This window comes from Channa argus, chromosome 14, assembly GCF_033026475.1.
Source record: "Channa argus isolate prfri chromosome 14, Channa argus male v1.0, whole genome shotgun sequence".
In the NCBI taxonomy this organism is placed as follows: Eukaryota; Metazoa; Chordata; class Actinopteri; order Anabantiformes; family Channidae; genus Channa; species Channa argus.
In genome coordinates, this window is record NC_090210.1 from 19,206,859 (window position 1) to 19,228,881 (window position 22,023).

The following is a 22,023-nucleotide window of genomic DNA, read 5'->3' on the forward strand; positions in this document are numbered from 1 at the left end:
AGACCGTGTCATGCGTTTGACAGTTTTCAGTACCACACAAGACTAAATTATTGCTTTAGTTTGTGAAAAGCATAAAATCTTTTTTTATAACTCTGAGCTGTGCTGCAGTTTATTCCAGTAGTAACACGTACAGTATAGTAAAGTAAAACAGCCTATTCATACTTATATTCATGAACTAAACATCTCAGCAACTTACAAAGAAAGGTTTTATATAGGAAAATAACAAATCAACAAAGGACAAAAATCTTTAAGACATGAGTAAAAACTCAATGTTTGATGGCTAAAAGCGCTTTCTCTGGGATCTGTAAACCATAAACAGCACCAGTAAAGAGCTCGGTATTTAGCGTGAGCCACACTTACAAGAACTCAGACCTCCATTTCGACGTGAAACGTGTCAGCATCTTTGCCTCAGATATCTACTGCGTTAGGGTTTGGACTTGTGCGTCTCAGAGGTCACGCCCTTCTCGCTGCAGCCGACAGTAAGGCAGAGTGCAGCGTTTGGACAGCGGCGACTTCGGGGCCCTGGTGTAAATTATTCAGCAGTGGTCGGTTTCTCTCAGTAGAGAAAGCCGAGCATCTTCTCCTCCTTCCCACCGCTGACCTGCTCGGTGCCATCAGCAGCTCCCAGTGTGCAGCCAAGCAGCGTTAATTATTCATCGCTCTGAGAGGCCTTGAGCTCTCTGCTTCTGACTCTTTATCACTTCCCTTTTTCCCCTCTCTCCACTATCAGACGTCCTCCCTCAGAGCCAATAAATGCTCTGATGTTTCAGATTAAAGCCAACATTTTAAATTTAGAGGTTTCATTTTTGCACAGTATTTTCTGCTCAGATGTGAAATGTTGAAATATGGGCGGAAAAATAGCACAACTGGGGCATTTTTCTCGATAAGCTGGCAGCAACCTCACTCTCGAGAGACTCCAGTGACCTAAGCATACTTGTGTTTTGGAAATTTCTTTTTTTATAGGTTTACCTAACTCATGTCACACATTTCTCTTTGAACTAAACTGAGTCGGAGTGCACGAAAGTTTGTGAACCCTTTAAAATCAATTTACCTAACATGCATGTCTTTGAACTGTGACCCGGAAGCCCTGAGGAGAACATGCAAACTCAGGTCACAGCAGGCCAGGATTCAATCCAGAGACCTTCTAGCTTTGAGGCAGCAGCACTTACCACTCCACCACTGTGCTGACCCCTCATTGACATTCAACAATGGAAATTCTGCATAGTTTACAACAAATCCAAAGCCTTCAAGTAGCATAAAATCTTATCACAGCACAGGTCTGTAGACCAGAGTGCGGCCTCTTAAAAACTCTCCTTTCTCAACAATGTCAAATATAGCAAATATGAGCAAAGATCAGCTCTTTTTTGTTCTTTGGTGACTCTAGGTTAATTGTTGTCACTGACTTTTACTGTACCAAGAAAATGAATTTAAATGTGGATGTGTCTGACTCTTTAGGCAAAATTAATACTGGGCTAACACTAGGAATCAGTCTGAAACCAGCCTCTGAAGAGTGTTGAGCTCCTTCTGCCATGTGTTTGTTCTTCAGAACAAACTTTTGTCTTTTAAAATCAAATCAAAAATGGTCAAAAAGGCTTGAAAGGCCAGAGCGCTGTGGACACGGAGGACACTGAGTGCAGGAGGGAATTACAGAGGTGAATGACTTCACAACATTAAGAGTTTACACACTGGCTCCTAAGTTATGTGCTAGTGCAGGTCTGCTGAAGGTTTTCCCATTTGGCTTTACAGTACTTCATGCAAACATCTTCATGGGGTTGTTGGAGCAAGATCATGTTGAAAATAACAAGACTGACATTAACAACTAAATAACATGCTTTACCAACTGAGCTACAGCCGCTCCCTCTATAAGAAGGGGTGTTTGAAGCTCACCAAGCTGGAAAGTGCCACAGAAGAGGCTGGACTCCACTAGTCAGGTACACAGGTGTACACACAGGGAACATTCAACACCCCTGTTGAGTTATTGGACCAGGAGTGGCTGATTAACAAAGATCACAGGTGTGGAATAGTCCACAGGTCACAAGAAACGTGGCTAATAGACCTGTGAAGGTTTGCTGTGGTATCTAGGTCCAAGCTGTCAGTAACAGGTCACTGAAATCCTGTAAGCTGTGAGGTGGAGCATCTGTGGTTTGTATTTGTTTTCACAGCTCATCCCACAGATGCTCGACCGGATTGAAATCTGGATTTTGAGAGGAAGTTAACATCTCAAACTCACCGTTGTGTTTTTCCAATCGTTTTTTTAACCATTTATGAGTGTGGCAGGGAGGTTTTTGTCTCTCATACTGAATAATATTATTTACTGAAGCAGGTGTGGCCGAGGAGTAAATGCAGGGTTGGTAATAATAAAACTTTTTATAAAAATTTGTATAGCCACACAACAAACAGTTAATAAAAGGGAAGTTGTTTTCCCAGCAACACATTCACAATCTCAAATACTTTCACTTTACAGTCACTGTAAACCAGAGAACGTCCCAGATTCTAATGGTGTTTGACTGCGGTCCATCAACCATCAATAAGCATATGTATGCGCACACATTCTGGTCTTATATTAATACATTTTTATTTGCCTCGTTGAAAAGTTTAAATCATGGTTCCAAAACTATGACCCTCAATGCTAAGTGTCTTTTAAATATTTATGAATATTTATTAATACGTTGTTGCTGAGATTTGGGCGCCACATATGAAATTCACTGTATCAGTGTGGAGGCATTAGTTAAACCATCTGTTAGTGGATGAATGAATGAATGAATGAATGAATGAATGAATGAATGAATGAATGAATGAATGAATGAATGAGAAGAAAGAAGCAGATTTTTATTTTCGCAGACCTTCAAATAATCTAATCCAGGCTGGTCTTTCTCTTGAGTGACAAACTAGGAAAGAGGAGCAAAGTGGAATATGTATGACTGGGATGCAAGAGGATTGGGACACAATCTTCTTATTCACATTCACTGTGTGTGTGTCTGTCTCCCCTGACCCACTTTAATCCTGTGGTCTGCACTGTAATCTACAAACAAACACCCCCCCACACACACAAACGCAAACTCAGGTCTAATCAGAGGACCTATATCTAACCTTTATCTAACCTCTAACCTTTATCATGGTGGGAACATGCCCAACAGATACAAACACACACAGGAGAAGACGTCTTGTAAACACACATTCATGTTTATTACCATGTACTATTTACATAAGACTATAGACTGTTAGACTTTTCACATATTTTTCATTTAAAACATTCATTATTTTTTTTCACAATCCCTTTTTGTTGTCAAAAGAAAAAAAGATAATTATTATCCAACAGTAACAACTGTACAAACACAGCGTGGAAGATACAATAAATTACTTAAAAACTCTTCTTATTTGAGTCAATGCAAATCATGTGACAACAAAAACAAAGGAGTTCCCATCGCGACGATTTGTCTTTTTCCCCCACAGCATTGCTGAGTGATCACAAATGGCTAGAGCTCATATGTACATGCACTAAAGTGCTAGTGTTCAAAAGGCATGCAAATATTGGGAGTGATATTTGTACAACTGCCTTCCAAATATGCATAAGGTTATTCATTTTGTTGTCACCCATCTTCTACATGTTTACACGAGCCACACATTCATCACAACATAAAAATAAAAAAGGACATTAGCATCAGAAATGACATCATGTGTCTCTGCTTCAGACCCGATGAAGCAGAAGTTGTTTTTTGTTCGTTTGTGTTGTCCATCCTCTCACTGATTCCAAACAGAGATATGAAGCTGAGAACCAATAAACTCAACAAAGCTTGAGCATGAATTGATGCAGGAGGAGAACGAAAGAAGAGAAAAGTGTAAAACAAAAAGTGTAAACAGATGAGAAAATGGTGTAAACATTCAAATGCATCAGCTGACTGTGAGAACTGTGTGGGGCGACGTGTAACTCAAGTGTGTGCAGGCACCTCTTAAGGAAATGTAGATTTTACAGTACATTCCAGGCTCTTCTAAAAAAAAAAAAAAAAAAAAAAGTTTCTCAATTGTCAGCTGGTGCTACTGGGTGGTTCCCAATCCCCCTATTCAGGCTCTGTGTCTTGAGAGTCTCATGAGTTAGGGGGTTTCTGAGGTACTGGCTCTTTTTAGGCTGAGGTGGAGGAGGGTGAGTGGAGGTAGAGGACGGCCTCAGGCCGGTTCCTCACCCTCTAGGATGGTCTTACGATGTCCCGCCGGGGGAAAGGTGAACCTCCTCCTTGTGGCCTCGCTGCACTTGGGGGAAGGGGAGGGGGAGCGAGCGGCCCAGCGCGAGGGAGGTCTGCGGTTGGCCGGGCGGGCCGGTCTCAGGAAGCATGAGTCCAGGGGTGGAGCCACCGGAGAGCGAGGCAGGTCCTGCCAACGACAAGGAGCTGTCAGAGAGAGAGGAGAGCAACGAGGCCTCTGCAGCTGGTCGGCCCCGAGCAAACAGGACGTAAAGAAGAAGTGAGAGAAGAGTGAGCAGGGGAAAGATGTGTAAATGAGCAAAGAAAGACAACATGGAAAAGGTTCTGCGCCACTGGTTTTGGAGTTAATTCAGGTTTAGGCAAAGGAAAACTACATTGAAATGATGTTGAAACAATGGAGCCTAGACATCTGAGAAACTGTCCCTTAAAACATTTAAAGTTCTAACCCACACGTCTTATGATTTTCAAATCATCAATAAATAGTTTAAAGGGCACCAAACGGGTTTTACATCACTTAATGGCTGCATTTAGCACCAATTTTCAATGCCCTTAATCGCTGCACATCAAGTGGTCGCACATAATGTCATTATTTGTAAAATCTTGTTAAATATGGGTCCTGCACCATTACTTGTTTTCTCGAGGCCAAAATCAAGTTTAATCATATCCGTTTTTACTGGTGTGTGTTTCAATACAGGCCACATTTTCCACCTGGCTGCACAAACACTAACAGGATAATCTAGCCATTCCCGTTTTTTATTTAACAGGGGACACCAAAGTAGATAAAACATACGCGGACATATGATGTTACGATGAGGAATGAAACCAGTTCATGCACAATGTTTTGCTGACACAAATGTTAATGAAACTAAAAGTCAATAAATCCAACTCTCTGCCTCCCAGCAAAGTGCCCACCACCCTTCCTGTCTGCAAACTCACATCTGCTCAGGTAAACATGGGGTCAGCTGAACAGGTGCAGGCATTAAACAAAGACAGCACCGAAGTTCCGGATTTCTTCCTTTCTGCTGCTTAAATTGCATTAATGTCTGTTATATACTCTAAACGAGTTGTAGCCCTCACTATTCAACTTAACACGACTAAGACAACCTTGTGTTCTTTGTGTAACTTGACAAACAAATGAACGCATTAGGCAGCAAAAACACCACCGCATGTCATAAGTTCCGCCTTTGTAGCTTGTAAATTGTGCTGCTATCAAACCACTTCAGCCTCGTAAATGACCACACGGCTGAACCAATACTCATCTGTCACCACAACATATGCAGGTTGTTAAGACGCACAAGTTTCTTCAGTGTTGACAGAGACACATCAGCTGTCGGCTGAAGAAAAAAGTCCTGGATCCGGTCCAAACATGGATGTGATGAACAATGCATGTGGGTTAAATTTTTCACAGTGACTATAATGTAGAATACTGCTTAAGTAAACAAAGGGGTTTCTAAATGTGGTTCATTGCTGTGTATGCATAACTCGGCTGTGGCACATACACAGATTAATGGTGTTGAAACAAAAGAGAGATTTATGCATCTGTCCCCTGGATCAGAAGGAAAAAAGGGAGGAAAAGAGGACAATAAGAAGTGATAAAAAGGTTTCTTTTTTTAAATTCCCCCCTCAGAACGATGTCAGAGTGTGACTGGGTGAACGATCACACCGGGACATCACACCACTGGCCCGATTTATAAATAGCCCATCTCCAGGCGTTCGATTTCGGCTAAAGGACGGGGGACATCGAGCCTGCAAAGCAACAATCCAGTTCTGCTAAAAATATGCCACACTCAGCCTGTGGTGGTGAGGTGAGAGGATGAACTGAAGGGAAAATAAGCCATACAAATGGATCCACCACTGAGTGATGGCTTCCACATCCTGTGGGAAGTCTTCACGAACTGCCAGGAAAACAAGTCAAATAGATAGATGGGCAGTATCCGCACCAAATAGATGGCTCCATCAACAAATCATTTGTTCGCGTACACACCGGAAATGCAGACGGAAATACAGAAGTTGTTGTTTAATGACCTGCTTGTGGGCCAATGCACAATTTTCAATGTAATGTAATATATATCAGGTCACACCACAGATCATGCACCACCAGTAATGTGTACAGGAAGTCAATGCACAGGAGGGGTCACTGAAAACAGCAAACGAAACGTAGTCGCATCAGCCCTGGTTTTTCAGTTGAAACTTTGGCTTTAAAGGAAAAATCCACCTTAAAACACTTTAACAAGCAAAAGTGTGCAAAAGTGTTGAGGTCCTAAAGAATGTTTCAAAAGAAAAAAGAAATCAAATATGTAAATACTGATGGAAATGTTTGCTATTAAGTCAAATATTTGTTAGTAGGGTTAAAAAAATGAGCTAATAGAATTTTCTGGTTCTTTTAACTTTCTAAGAAAGTTGTTATTTGTATTTACAACGCGTTGCGTTTTGCGTTTTTGCAATACTATTGTGCATTTTGTTAAGTTTGTTGTACTTGTACTGCATTTTTTATTTGACTGGGCGTTTCAATATGTTTTGAGTATTTGGACAAGTTTTTTTGTTACTTGTTTGTGTTTTGTGTACTTGCAGCACTTTTCTGTATTTGGTCTTGCTTTGAGTGCCTTTCTGTATTTTATTTGGTTATTGGGTTTTTATTGCTACGTGTGGTTGTTTTTTGTGTATGTATAGTCCTTTTTTGTATTTGGTTATGTTTTGTACTTTTTTTTTGTATTTTCTTATAAATGGTCTACACTTATAAAGTACTTTTCTACCTAACCAACAACTCTGGGATTGGTGGACGACCGCTCCACCTCCTGCGTCTTATGTTTTGCATATTGGAAGCACTTTTCTGTACTTGGTCGTTTTGTGTATTTGGAGCATGTTTCTGTATTTGAATGTGTTTTGTGTTTTGAGAAGACTTAACAGTTTAATCCTTTGTCAGCGACACTCATCTGTGCTCTTGTATATGTTTTCAGAAAAAAAACCAAGGAGTTGCGAATTATCTTTGGAATGTTTGTACTGTATAATTCAAGAGTAAAAGCAAAAAGTTTGCAATTGTCATATTTTCCCAAATGGATTTGGACACACATGTCAATCGTTACAAGTTGGTAAAAATGAACAACTTGGTTTTACACGGTGAGAACTTTATAAAAAGTGTATCTCAAGGGGGATTTTTCCTTTAACCATGCAAAATTTAGCAGAACATATTTACTTTCCACCCGAAGGGAGAGTGCACCGGAAGTGATGAATATTATCGTCATTGTTAATTTTACATGAGTCTGGTTAGTATGAGAGGAAATAGTGAGGGGGAACTGTAAGAAGAGGAAAGAAAGCATCGTATGGAAAAACAGGTGACAGAAGAAGTAAAGCATCACAATAAGTCATCACAGTCCATCCAGCTGCACACATGGTGACACAACGACCTGGTAGAAACACAATGTTAGAATAATCCGGATGTGGCTGTACACTGCCACAAAAGACAACAATCAACCTGTGCTGAGGAATGTGTGAATCCTCCAAATGAGACATGTATTGTGTCATGTTCACTGGCTCATATTTTGGTGCAAATACCAAAATGTCACAAATAACCAAGACACAATCGGATGACTCTTTCGGTCACATGAACTGAGCGTCTAAATTTGCTTTAAAGGACCACACAAGCAGTTTTACAGGATTTGCACATTTAAAGAGAAATCAAAACAGCTCTGGTTTACAAGCAAGTCTCAGTTTTTTGGCAAAGTAGAGTTAGTGAAAATTAGTGACCTAAGGATGAGAGCAGTAAGCATACACCAGATATTGAGATGAATAATCCAGGTTGCAGAGTGACACTGGCAGTTCATTATTGGCTTTAGTGTCTGAATAGGAATTTGTTGAAAATAGGACTAATTTCAATTTTTGGGTTTTTATTGACTTTAGAATTCGCAATAAGGGGGAAATGTATTCATACTTTCAGACACAGCTGATATCCATAACTACAACAAAGTTGGAAATTTTAAATTTTTTTTGCAGTTTTGCATTCGTTTTTACGAATGGTTTACTTCAATAGCAACAGGATCAGTGAATGAAACATGATCTACATGAATGTGACTTGAATGTGCACAGGAGATTTTACTCCACTGAAGACAGACGAAAGCTGTGCCGTTAACAATTAGGAGTCTGCTTTATACTGCTGCTCTCTGCAAGTGACCTCACCTAAATACAAATACAACTTTCAGTGTTTACAAATTTCATGCAAGTCTCTTCAAGCATAAATCCATAATGTAGGGTGTGTTTTTTTTCAATAGTAGATGTTACTCACTAAAACATGCAAAAGCACCTGTATGGTCCTTTAAAAAAACAACAAAAAACTGATGATCTATACCAAATAAACTGAGCATGCGCGCATCAACACGAAGAAACAGATGCATGGTCATTGCACAATTTGACACCACTCCCATGGCTTCATACACTGTCACTCTGCTGTCCTGTGAAGCATGCATTAATGAACAGGGTGAGAAGGGGGGGGTCTGCGGGGCGTGAGGTGAGAGGTCCATGTGGTTGGTGAACCCACCGCCAAAGGTCGTAGAGGAAGAGGAACTTACATCTCGGAGACAAGCAGAGTTAGAGTCCCCAAGGAGTTGTTAGTATGACAGTTTGGTTCTGGATCAGAGCACAGTGGACAGGTAGGAGGAGGGAGAGATAAAGCCCAGAGGGGAGGAGAGAGGGGGGAGGAGATAGAGCGGGAAATGTTAATTGGTCAAGCAAAGAGGAAGAGGAGATACATGATAAGAGTGCTATATTACAGGTAAAGAGGTTGACCAGGAGAAATGAGGAGGCTGATGTTCAGCCTGAAGACCACACACAGAGAGCAGTAAACACACCACCATTCACTTCAGACCTGGAAAAAACATCCAATCTGGGCCATAGTTGACCTTAGTGTACGTACACGCAGGCTGAGCTGGTAGTATTAGAGATAATCACACATTCAATCAGAAAGGCCAAAAATAAACCGAAATAGGACAATATGAGAAGATACATCTCGTCACAGCAGAGATTTCTCTACTTGTGGAGATTTGGGGATTCAATTCTGCTGAGGCAGCAAAATCTCTTTAGTACTTCTAGCTATATTCAGCCATTGCGGGCAATGCTGTACCGCAGTACTTTGATTATTCCTTCTTCGTCGAAGCTATTGCATACGTTGCCCACAATGCAGCTGCACCACCAACAGTAATGGAGTAGTTATGCTGTCATGCTAGTTAGAAGTAGCGTGTTATGCCATTCACACACATAACCCTCTATTTTGCGGCTTATTGTTGGTGGACATATTAATCAGCATGTGTGGGTCAGCATGAGTGTTGCCGACTGCATGCAATGGTGTTAAATACACCGTTTTCCTGAAGTAAAGTGTTTTAATATACAGCTTGGACTACTTCCCTTCCATTTTCATCTTGTCTATGCAGAGCCATTTGACATGAGCACCAGCACATGCAGTACACACGTCTCTTTCTGTTTCATCATTTAAACATGACCAGAAAGACGCTTGGATGACTGTCATTTATTTTTCCCACAGGTCAGCTGAATGGGTGGTGAACCAGGCCCGACCGATGTGCCCCAGTGCTGATTTCATTAAAGCAAATGTGAGCGTTTCTCCGTTTATTTTGGTATAATGAAGATCAAATTGTTTAATAAGGTGGAAACACTTAAAATTATGGTTGAACAATGAAATATAAGTTGCTGATAATGAATAATTGTACAGCTTTGTCACAACAATCCCACATAGATTGCAAGCGTCATAAATTTCACTTGTCCTGTTATGAGACATGTGATCATGATTCGGTCAGGCCTTAGTGATAATCAAAGCACAGAGATAAAAGTCAAACTACAATAAAGTCACTACAGAGAAGAGAAAATACAGAAGAAGAAACCTTTAAGAGTCTCTATATAGAGAGCTGACGGGAAGTGCAGTATTACTGAGGGAGGTTTAACTTTACCATTGCATCAGTCAGTGTTTTCGATCTGAGAAAAAAGCATCAACATTTCAGTGAACGAGCATAAAAGGGTGCAGGTGAGTATTTGCTTTGCCTTTTTTTTTTTTTTTTTTTTTTTTTTTTTTAAATAAACCACAAATTGTCAAAAGTTTGTCTTCAATCAGTACAAGGACATCCGAGGCAAAGTCATGAATATCAATGCGTCATAAAACATGGGCCCCAGATCAAGTGAATGATGAAGCGATGAATCCAATGCGGCTGTATATTTACCTCCATACATCCAGGCTGTCCTCTGTCTGAGTCGGCCTGCCTGCTGCTGTCTCTGCTGTGGCCGCTCTGTCCTCCAGCCTGCAGCCTCCTCTCCTCTCTAAAGTTCTGCTCCTGCAGCTTCTTATTCAGGATGCGGGCTGTGTTTTCAGCCAGCGTGTAGCCCGGCGGGGCCGACAGGTCCTGCCGTATGCTCACCACCTCTGGGTTTCTGTCACCCTGAGTCTCCACTATTAACTGCACAGGGCTGGGCGAGCGCCCTCGAGCGGTCCGCAAGCAGTCTTGTGCATTCCTGGGGTCTGTGGGGAGAGCCCCGTGAGCAGGGCTGGGCTCGGTGGTGGCAGGTGGGGTTGGACGTGAGCGAACGGGGGACTTGTTGAACTTCTGCATGGAGTCGTAGACCACTGGGGTGTGGTCGATGATGTTGAAGAGGCTGGAGAGGCCGTCATTAATGGTGGTGTGGACAGGGCTGTCGCGTGTGGTGGTGGAGCGAGCCCAAGCAGACTCACTGTTGCCCTTCTGAGGTGTGGTGGGGGTGGGGGTGCGGCTGGTATTAGGTAGCTCGGTCTTATTTGTTGCGGACAGTTTCCGCTGAAGTTTGGGTGAGCCGTATTTTGGCGAGCAGCAGGGCCGCTCAAACTTACTCTGAACCACAGGAGAGTACTGCACCTTCCTCAGGCTGCGTGACGGGGAAGAGATGGGTGTCCCACCGCCTTTTGGGGTGAGGCAGCGGTGGGGACTGCTGGTCAGGTTCCTAAGCAGGTCTGTCTGCAGACCCACGCTGATGGTCTGGGTGGTCTGAGTGCCTCGAGTAGTGAACCCGTTGGTCTGGCAGGCAGTGTCCCGGACGACAGGCCCTGGGGGAGAGCGGATAGCATTTCTCACAGAGATGGCCACTTCCTTCATGTCATCACTCAGGTTTCTGGAAAGCTGAAGCTCTAGAGAGGAGGCATAACCCACCGTGGGACAGATAGGAGACTTGTTAGGAGGAGTCCTTAGTACCCCACCTTCTAGAAGCCCACATGGCCACCTCCCACTGCTGAAAACCTCATCTGGCCCGCCAGCCCCCACCCCAGCCTCTCCTTCTCCCCTACCTTTGCTCCCCATGGTGTACAGGAAGTCAGAATCTTGGGCAGTGGGGCGCTCAGCTACACCAGGTCTGGTGGGACTGTGGATGATGTGCACCCCATAGTGCTCCACTCCCACCCCAGCTGCCCCTGCTCCATTGCCCCTCAGTGGAGACTTGTGGCAGTGCTCAGGGCTGCTCAAGGTGCTGGTGGTCAGGGTGGCACTGGTGGTGAGGAACCAGGAGGCTGGCTGGAGGGGATCAGGAAAGGCCTCCCCTGCCCGGGCCTCTGAGGTTTTGTCTATCCACATTTCCCTGGCAGGACCTGGGCCAGAGGTGGATAATGGGAAGTCCCAGCCCTTATTGTTAAACTCCTCGATGTACTTGAGGTCGTCCGGGGACAGAGGTGGGGTGACGTCATCTTGGCCCCGGTCGCCATAGTGAGATTTGTCAGGGAGGAACGGGGAGCTGTCCATTAACCGCTGGAAATCGCTCATGGAGCACACTGACTTGGCTCTGGATAGGATACACACACGCACACACACACACACACACACACAGAGTTCATCAGCATCACCTCCAGCTGGAAGCAAACATCCTGACTAACATCCAAGCCCAACCATGATCTTATACTGCAGAGAAATCCTAAATACACGAGTATATTCTTTTTTAAAGCAGCTTGGTGCCTTTCAGCATTTTAAAACTGTCTGAATTATTTAGCAGCATGCTGAGCTGCATCACTTCTTTGCCAAAAGAGAAACTTTGATAGAAAAATCACGAGGGGAAAACTCACTGTCACTTCAAGTAACAGTTAATAGAATCAACAGTCAATCTCCCGAGGGGCCAACAAGTATGTACGAGCAACAAAAATTCAGCAGGAGGCTCATTATTTGCAGCCAGTGAGATAGTAATGTATTTGCTGCGGACATCTATTACAATTTAGCAGGGTTCAAAGCGCAGTTTGCCTGTTAAAACACTCTTTGAACTTGGTTTGACTTCAAGCTTTTTTCACACAGGTTACCTGAGCAGACTCCCACCGCTCATCTCCTCCTCTGGGTACACAGGAGCACCTTCCCTCTCTGTAATCTCATTCAGAGCCTGAAACACAAAAAGTTTTTTTCTGATCACGTGGGAAAGGGTGCAGAGTACAATTATTTAAAGACAGTAGCTTCTAGCAAAAAAACAAAAAAAACAAAAAGGCAAGTGCACCTTGTAAAATGAAGGAAAGAAAGAAAGAAAGAAAAATTACATAAAATAAATCTACAAATTTACATAAAATAAAGTAAGAACCATTATTGTGGCCCTTTTTAGGAAAAGCACGTTATTTACATTTATGTAGATGGATTTCTGTTAACAAGAAGAGATTGAGCACCACCTGAGTAGCTACTTACTGAGAACATAGTTAGTGGAAACAAACATTTTTCAGCAGACACTTTATCAAGATTTAATGCTTTTAAGAAGTCTGAAAATACATCGGGGGTTGAGATAAAACAAAAAACAAAAACAGAGTCGAGAGTCAAATTTTGTCGAGATAGATCACAATTAACAATGCGATGTTTTTACTAATGAGCTTGTTACTGTGACTGACATGTTTTATTGTGTGCACTGGTTTAAACAAAGGCTAAAGCTAATGAAACTGATTATTCAGTTAATTATTTCTTTTGTATCATTGTCATCATTTTCTAGACCACTGTGCTTAAAGAGCAAATGCCCTGAGGTTGTATACTCGGCTTTAGCAGGTACGTGGTCACAACCCAATGTAGTGGCCACACTAACGCTCTGACCTGATGGTGGCACCAGCTAAACATTTCAAAGGAGGCTTGACTAATGTACCTCCTTCATGCAGGGGAACTTCTTCTCACTCTCCAGTCTGGAGGGTGGAGGGACTTCCAGGCAGCTAAGGGGGTCCAGAGATAACGCGTCCAGGAACAGGTTCTCTGTCGAGCCTTTCAGGCTCATCGCAGGCCCCTGCTGCTCCACCATAGCCTCAGAGTCCGAGTGGGAGCGGGTGTGGAGAGCCTGGATAGGGGTGGACACGCAGGGGGAGCGTGGCGAGTGAGGCGGCCGCGGGGCGTTGCGAGGACTGTCCTGAGGAGAGAACACGCCTCTGTGGCCTGAGCTGCTTTCTTTCACATCGATGCCCTCACTTCGGTGGATGTTCACCCCCATCTGCATCTGCACAAAGGACGACACACAGAGGTACATATGGTTACGATGAATCAGAGAATTCACTGTTGTTCTGTCATTGTTCTAGGTATTTTCTGTTACAATCAAGTTAAATATCTCTAACCCTAAATAATCTGGTCCTGTCAGGTCCCCATTTTGCTCAATAGCTTGCTGCTCAAAAGCACAATATCATGTAGCATTACACATACAACGCATCTTGTTTGGTACTTTGTCTAAAACTAACACTGAAATTTTGAGGTCCATGCACATAATTGAGTTTTTAAAACGCTTTTCTTGTGCACAAATGACCACAATTAACTTTCTTAACAACCTCAAACATCACCGGCACTTCTATCCCACACATTAACTTGTCTGCTGACATACAGTACTGGACAGCAGTTTGCAAGAAGCTTTAGTTGGCATCTTGTCCTGGTCTAAGCAAACAACTTGCCCTTACATTTACCTGTACTTTAAGCAACTCAATCAACCACCCGCAATATTACGGTGTCACTCCAGAGGAGAAAGGTCACATCACTCATTCTTTTTCGCTAATGCCTGTCAGCGCAGTGCAGTTGATGACCTGTGCTTTACAGTTTGCTGCAACATCCGTGAATAATGTAGCTCTACTTCCTGCTGTGTGTCTCCATTTAGCAGTGCATCAGCAATTTTCTCTTTTTCTGAGCTGACAAACGTGAGCTGTATTCTGAGCGTGTAGCTGTTATTATTACTGCCCCTACTTTATATGTTAATACTGCCACACTCATATCGCACAAACGTGTGCATGTTCCTACTCCCTGTGCTAAATATCAGACACAAACGAGGTGAGACACTGCAGCTCATCTAATTAAATACTACAAAGGACATCTATTATTCAGTAATCCTCAGTATTTACTGAATCTTGCCTAAATGATTTCAAACTCCCAAACAACAGAGGAGATATTCACCTTTGGGTGCTTTTTCATTATTTTGTTCTCACCTTTATTTAAAGAGACACACAAATATATAAATACATTCTTAACAAGCAGACGCCCCAAATATTTACGCTGAGTGATGTGTTTTTTCCTTTGTTTTACAAGTTGAAGAAACGTCCTTATAACTTACTGGCTCCCTGTCTCCTTCATATGATTCTCTCGTGTCCACATTTGTCTTGCAAAAATCTAATTAAAAATTTTTTTTATCTCAGTGGACCCAAAAACAAATGCACACAATATACACACAAAGCCTTTTATATGTCTACTAAAAGCAAACAAAGGCATGGAATCTGTAAAGGTTTCAATAAAATACAACCTCAATTCAAAAAAAGTTGGGACGATGTGTAAAACCTAAATAAAAACAGAATGGAGTAATTTACAAATCTCATCAATCGGTATTTTATTCACAAAAGACCATAAACAACATATGTAGCGCAGTTGGCTGTAGCTCAGTTGGTAATGCAGTCGTCCCCTGACCGGGCCAGTGGTTTGAATTTCCTTGGGGAGGACACTGAACCCCAAGTTGCTCCTGGTGGGTCAATGGAGCACCTTGCATGGCATCCACCGCCATCAGTGTTTGAGTGTGTGTGTGTGTGAAGAGGAGAGGGACCGTCAAGCTTGTTATCAGCAACAGTTCAAAAGCCTCTCTGATGGTATGGGGGTGGATTACTGCCTATGGTGTGGGCAGCTTACACATCTGGAAAGGCACCATCAATGCTGAAAAGTACACAGAGGTTTCAAAGCAACATATGCTCCCATCCAGATAACACCTCTTTCAGGGAAGGACTTGCATATTTCAGCAAGACAATGCTAAACCACATACTGCACCAATCACAACAGCATGGCTTCACAGGAGAAGAGTCCGGGTGCTGAACTGGCCTCCCTGCAGTCCAGACCTTTCACCAATGGAAAACATTTGGGGCATCATAAAACAAATCATCCAGCAACAAAAGCCCAGGACTGTTGAGCAGCTAGAATCCTGCATCACACAAGAATGTAACAACATTCCTCTCCTAAAACTCCAGCAACTGGTCTCCTCACTTGTTAAAAGAAGAGAGGATGCTACACAATGGCAAACACCACCCTGTTCCAATGTTTTTGATAACTTCAAAAATGTTTTTGCTGACTGCAAATTCAAAATGAGCTAATATTTTGCATGAAATGGTAAAATGTCTCAATTTCAACGTCTGATATGTTGTTTTATTGTGAATAAAAAAATGGGTTGATGATTGCGAATCAATGCAGTATTTTTATTTACGTTTTACACATCGTCCCAACTTTCTTTTAAAAGAAAGTAAAAGAGAAAGATGAAATGAATATTAATATCAAAACATAACTTAACTCTAAATGTTTGGCACTTTTGCTAGATAAATGGCTAATAATTGATTGACTATAAATACTGAGGGAAAGTTTGGTTTTGAACTCGGAAAAAGCATTCGAGTCTGTTGAAGAGTTTACAATTTTTTTCCCCAGTTGTCAAAGAATTGTAAACGCTCTAGTTTTCAGTTTCCTGGATCCTCTGAGAATTTCTCACTCATGCTGGTTTAAAAGCTGAGGCTGAAATTTCACTCTCGATTGTGTAAATAAATATGATGGAGACCACTGCAACAGCTACCACATGGGCCTGGTGGTGAGTCTGTTTCCAAGGTCAGTAATGAACTTTTACTCCCATCTTTTCACCAAAATTGGAAACATTCTTTTTTTCACTAGCCATTCCGTACCCTCTCCAGCTTGCGATGCAGCTCCCTCATGCTGCCGTCCCACTCCTGCCGCTCCCGGTCGAAATGCTCCAGGAGCTCGGCCTTCTCCCGGCTCCACCTCTTCTCGCCGTGCTGCAGCTTCCAGCGGAGGTCCATGGAGGTGCTGTGGCTCTCGGCGAGAAGACGCCTGTGCTCCTCACGCTCCTGTTTCAAAGCCCACTCAGGGTCTCCTGCCGGTTCCCCTTCACCTCCCTGAGCCTCACCTCTCACTGTACTCTGTGCCTGCTCTTCCAACTGGTCTCAGAGAAACAGGAACAAAGGAAAGTTGTGTTATTAAAAACAAAATTCCCCTGGAACTATTTTCTAGTTGTACATATGAAAACTTCACTTTTGTCTATGAACAGCAATAAACAGCAACTTTAACATTGTTATTGGAAAAAAACACAGCTGTTTAATTCTGTAAATGTAAAATCTGAAACTCCACTCTATTAGTGAGGAGGCTAAAATCGCAAAACCTCAGCACGTAGAGCCAAAACCAACTCATGCCGTTGCAGTGAAAACAAGTGTGTATTTTGTATTTCTACAAAGAACGCATTTATTTGATAAAAAAATAAAGTAAACAAGTTAGACTCACCAAATTTAGCATCTTTTAACCTTCTACTTAATTTTTTCATTCGAGTTTAAGAAAATAAAACAATGATTATATATTTCAATACAGAAGTTAGGACAAAAACTTTAATCACACATTAGTCAACGGATTAGATTATTGTCACAAATGGTGTTTGTCCAAACTTTATTCAGACCCACTGAACACATTCTACAGGAAATTTAAAATTGGCCAAAGCTACGAAATTAGTTAATTTATTAGATTAGATTATTTATTTATTAAATTAGATTCATTTGAATTAGATTTCAAAGAATATGTATAGTTATTTAATAGTTCCTGAGAGACAATATCATATCAGCTTAGCATAAAGACATCTAAATCAGTGAGCTTTAGAAGTGCTGGTAGAGTCAGCTACTTTTAAACAGAGCCTGACTGTTTGTTTCCCAAGGAGTCACTGGATGAAGTGAAAGTCATGTTTAAAAGTCACAAAGCTCCATAAAAAGAACAAAATTACCAGAGAAGAGCAAAATAATCCAAAAGAGCTGGGGAGGAAGATTTGTTGGGTTCTCTCTATACATCTTTATAGTCTCGACTTTATTCTGTAAAGTGCCTCGAGATGACTTTGTTGTGAGTTGGAGCTATATAAGTAAAGTTGAATTGAATTAATCATAAAATAATATACATTTACCTTTTTAAACAAGGCGGCTTACAAGTCACAAGCACACACCAAGGTCCACTTAGGCGTCAACATTCTGCCCAAGGACACTTTGACATGAGGCCAGGAGGAGCCAGGGTTTAAACCACTTGACCCTGCGGTTTGCGAATGACTGCTTTACCAACTGAATAACAGCTCATTTAGCATAAAATATCATTCCAACTCAAAAAAAAAAAAAGCCCCAGAGCAGGGTTGCCTTTCCAAAACGTAGACTTCAAACCAAACACAGGAACCGGGGACATGAACCCAGGACTTGGATGTACTGTAGAAGTCTTCAAAACTGCAGAATGACAAGAGGGAATCCACTTTGGAAGCTTCTCTTTCCCAGATGCAAAACAGTGCTTTGTAATCTTCAGACAGGCTTTGATGGCACAACATAACGGTACAAACCAGAGTCTGCAACAGTGAAGCTGCCTTCAAACATCGGCTTACTCCCATTCACAAATGTTGTCTCCTGTTATATTGGGTTTCAAAACTGTCTGATTACATACTGGGGAGGACGACATGTGCAGAAATAGCTGCTGAGTGAACGCCAAGAGCCAAGATGTAAATATTATAAACATTATAAATATGGGCAGTTATTTAGTGACCAAAGCAGAGCATGAAACATCACGCTCCCTGAGCAGAGATTTTAACCCCTGATAATAGTGATTCACAAAATAATCACTACTTACAGCCATATGACAGTAAATTCTAACTCTGCTCTGCTTTCCTGAGCAGTGTAATATTCCTAAAGTAAAAATAATAATTTTACATAATTCGGAGGTACAATTGAAAAAAAAAGCTGAGAAGAGCAAGAAAAGAACTTGGCATGGTTTGATTCAGGAAATAAGTAAATTAGTTCTCAGTGAGGTCCTCATCAACCTCTGCTCTGTGGGCAGATGTGAACCATGTAAAAGCTGCACAGATTAACACATGAGCGATAAAAAAAAGAAAAAAAAAAGATAATCTTCCTCCCGTAGCTCAAACGTCCTAATTGGTTCCCAAAGCTACAACTGCTCCGACACTGTGGGTTTCAGACTTTGCCTCTCAACACACCGATTAACAAACCACACACTCTCAAATTGATCTATAACACACAAAAAAAGCACTTCCCGTCACTGCAAACGGATCATTCTGTCTACTGGGAGATTCGAACACAAACCCACTTTAGACAGCAAGGTAGAATTTGGGCTTATACATCAAAGATTTAGACCTGCAATGTTAAATTTTGATTAATATAATATGAGCAACTTGTTAAATAGTTGCTTGTCTGTTTCTGATCGACTTTTATCTTCTAGCCTCTTTGTATCTTCTTAGATTTTTCTTTTGCCCTAGTTAATTTTTTTCTTGATTTAATTCTCCATTTTTCAATGCTTTCACATCAGTTTTTACACTCTACCAGCAATGCAAGACAACACAGCCGTCTTCAGCTTCCTAACAAACACTTAAACAATTAGGCACAATGCAGATTTCAATAGTTGTGACAGAATATATCTAATCTGTTTGTTTGTGATGGGATTTGAGTCACAACTTTAGGCTCATTGCACTGCTGCAAAGATTCAAATTATACTAGTTTAGTAAGGAACTTAAATTACAGGTAAAAAAAGCACAAAGATGCCTCCCCTGCCTCCCCTCCCCCACTTGTTACCGGTTTGGCCTGAGTGGAATTTTATCCAGTGAGGAGGCAACATGTTTTCTGTCGACTTGCATGCACCACTAGTTCTCTACACCAGATTGTGTCCTGTCCCTTTAAAGGAGGGCGCTGAGACGCCATCTGTACCTGGGAGACCTGGCACTTCATCTCTGCCCACTTGACCTCCCAGGTGGCTTTGTCAGTAGCGTAGGACTGCTGCAGTTGGCGTCGTCGTGTCTCCTCCTCCCGCAGCTCCTCTCGAAAGTCTTCCAGCAGCGTCCGCAGGGCCTGCAGCACCCGGCGGTTCTCACCAAACTGCACAGAGAAGATGCAGAGCAAACCACAAACACATTCAGCAAAGGTTAATTTAACAAGCCATACGGCCAGTATGGAAACGCCAGCGTGTCCTTTGTTTCCCTTCAAAGCACGGTGGCATGAACCTGCTCTAAGTGCTTTATAAATTATTCCGACTTGAACTTTTTCATCCTGTTTCTCCTCTGTCTCCTGCTCCGCTTGTCCTTTCCCATCTGTCCTTTCTTCAGTCCCGCTATGAAGAAAACATGGACGCTGTGTTAACTAACCAAAAGAAATGAACTGAAACTGAGAAATGCTGTGATTAAGGTGGTAAGTAAACCCTGTTGAAGAGTTCTGAATCATTTTGGGGGTTTGACAAAGTTACTTTAGTCTCCTCCAACATGTGGATTTACAAGGTTTCAGGCTACATGAGCACTGACATCCAGTGCGTCCCAGAGAAAGAAACAGCATGTCTTTAGCTTCAAGTGTCTGTTCACAGAAGCTGTTCCTCTCTTGTAGTGGAGCTTCTTCAGGTCTTGGCAGGAGGCAGTGAAGCACAAACGTGTCTGGGAGTGAAACATCACTTCAAGGTATCACCACACTGCTGCTGGCTTTTTTTTTTTAACAAGGGCGACTATGGGCCCTAAAAATCTGAACAAACATCGTGGACTGTGACCTTCAGGATATTGTTGTCTATTTCGTGGATTCTTTGTTTAGAATGTGTTTGAAATAGGAACTAAAAATCGCCAAAGGTAAAGGTGGAATATAAAAAGCAGCAATGCTGCTCACAAGGTAATTTGCTTAATCTCCTGTGAAGGAAAAGTCAAAATTAATACATTGAATTAAAAATAAGCATTTGAGGCTGAGACCTGAGAACGCGTGCTCACTTAGGCAAGTCTGCATTTTCGCTCTCATGCATTAGGCTAGACAGAGTCTCCTGGTCATGCTTGTTAGAACAGGAAAACCACTCACAGAGGAAAGCAACAATGTCAGATCACTGTACAAGCTATTTTTTCTGACGCTGCCGAAAAATCAAAATCCAATACATAGCAGAGCACTTAGGGCTGCTTAATAATGTATTCCACTAAAAATGCTTACTTTCTTCACTGCAACAGGCAGCTAAGTGCTTGACCGGGGTCCAGATACCAGATTTGCACACATACAAACACTCAGCAGCCTCAAAAACACACTTGTTTCCTTCAAACATAACTGACGGTCCGTGTTTTTGTTTGAACAGCAAGCATAAAAGCGGCCGTAACTATTATAATTAGTGCCTCTAGTCTAAATAGATATTTGGGTCAATATTCTCATCTGCATACCAAGCCAAACAGCTCCAATGAATTGCTGCCAAACAGAAGGAAAATGAAATAAATAAATAAACAAAGGCATAAATACAGCAGATGCCCGAATTCACCCAGTGCACGAATTTAATAGAGCTTTTTTGGGGGGTGGGGGAGTATTTTCACATTAAAATTGATCCAATTTATACAATTTCAATGCATTTAGATTGAAGTTACACTCAGATTTTAATAAAGGGAACAAAAATGGGGAACGCCGAAAAATCGCAACTGCTCTACTTTGAGGTGGATTTGAAAACTAATTACAATAGTGGTGAAGGTGGCGCAGGACGTAAAGCAATCGCCGATTTCCTCCCCCCCAGTTGTTGGTTTGATCCCCGGTTCCTCGCGTCACATGTCCTTCCAATGCAGTTGCTCCTGGTGAGCGTTGGCGTGTGAGTGTGTGTGGGATTGGGAGCGCGAATGGGTGAATGAGAAGCAGTGTAAAGCGCTTTGAGTATCAATACATATAAGAGTCCAGATCATTTATTGAAATATGGCTGATTGAGCAGATTCTTAAGACTTTTTTTAACTGGTGCTACATTTAGTTCAGGTAGAAACATTTCAACAAAGTCACGGTTGAATAAGTTTATCATTTTTCTTTCACTAAAAAAAAGGAAATGAAGACACTGTAAGTAGCTGACTACCTGTCTTTGATGCTGCAGGTGTGGATCAGGTGACGGCAGAGGGATGACCAAGCCGGCGTCTGGGACATCCCCTACAGTTTGTGGTACACACAGTCTGTCATCTCGATCTGACTCCCCCTCTGCCTGCTCCATTATCCCTCCCAACTCTGGGATGCTCTCCAACTTCTCAAGCTGGAACAAATGACACAGCCATCAAAAACCTTGTTTTAATTCACTGTTGGTGAACCTGTCCCAGCATGCAGAGACAAACATTTTACTAGTCCATCACTAATATAGACAGGCACATTCATACCTGTGAGAAAGTGCAATCGAAAATGAATTCGGTTTGGGTAACGTAGCAATAAATAGACTCATGGTTAATTCATGCTAAAGCCAAATGGTTTTCAGTGCAGATGTCCTGCAGCTTGTTTCCAACAGGTGGGCAAACAGTCCATTAGACAGGTGTCCATATTGAATTAAAGAGCAAGACAATCAAAGGGTCACGCCCATGG

The 22,023-nt window shown here is 42.1% G+C and overlaps 1 protein-coding gene across 12 annotated transcripts in view; it reads right to left on the minus strand.

The window, feature by feature from the left end:
* Positions 1–3,162: 3,162 nt before the first annotated feature.
* LOC137098787 (microtubule cross-linking factor 1) overlaps positions 3,163–22,023 on the minus strand; it is a 60,879-nt gene continuing 42,018 nt past the window's right edge. For 3 of the 12 annotated variants that reach the window (XM_067475398.1, XM_067475388.1, XM_067475396.1), the window contains 7 exons: positions 21,533–21,703; positions 19,402–19,569; positions 16,339–16,611; positions 13,314–13,655; positions 12,502–12,578; positions 10,418–11,996; positions 3,163–4,422 (listed from right to left, as the gene is read on the minus strand). In XM_067475398.1, the coding sequence (XP_067331499.1) occupies positions 4,165–4,422; positions 10,418–11,996; positions 12,502–12,578; positions 13,314–13,655; positions 16,339–16,611; positions 19,402–19,569; positions 21,533–21,703 (2,868 nt within the window). In that variant the 3' untranslated portion in view covers positions 3,163–4,164. Of the gene's footprint in view, positions 4,423–8,730; positions 8,820–10,084; positions 10,176–10,417; positions 11,997–12,501; positions 12,579–13,313; positions 13,656–16,338; positions 16,612–19,401; positions 19,570–21,532; positions 21,704–22,023 lie in introns of those variants that run through there. The other 9 variants (XM_067475391.1, XR_010910651.1, XM_067475394.1 and 6 more) reach the window with 9 other exon arrangements.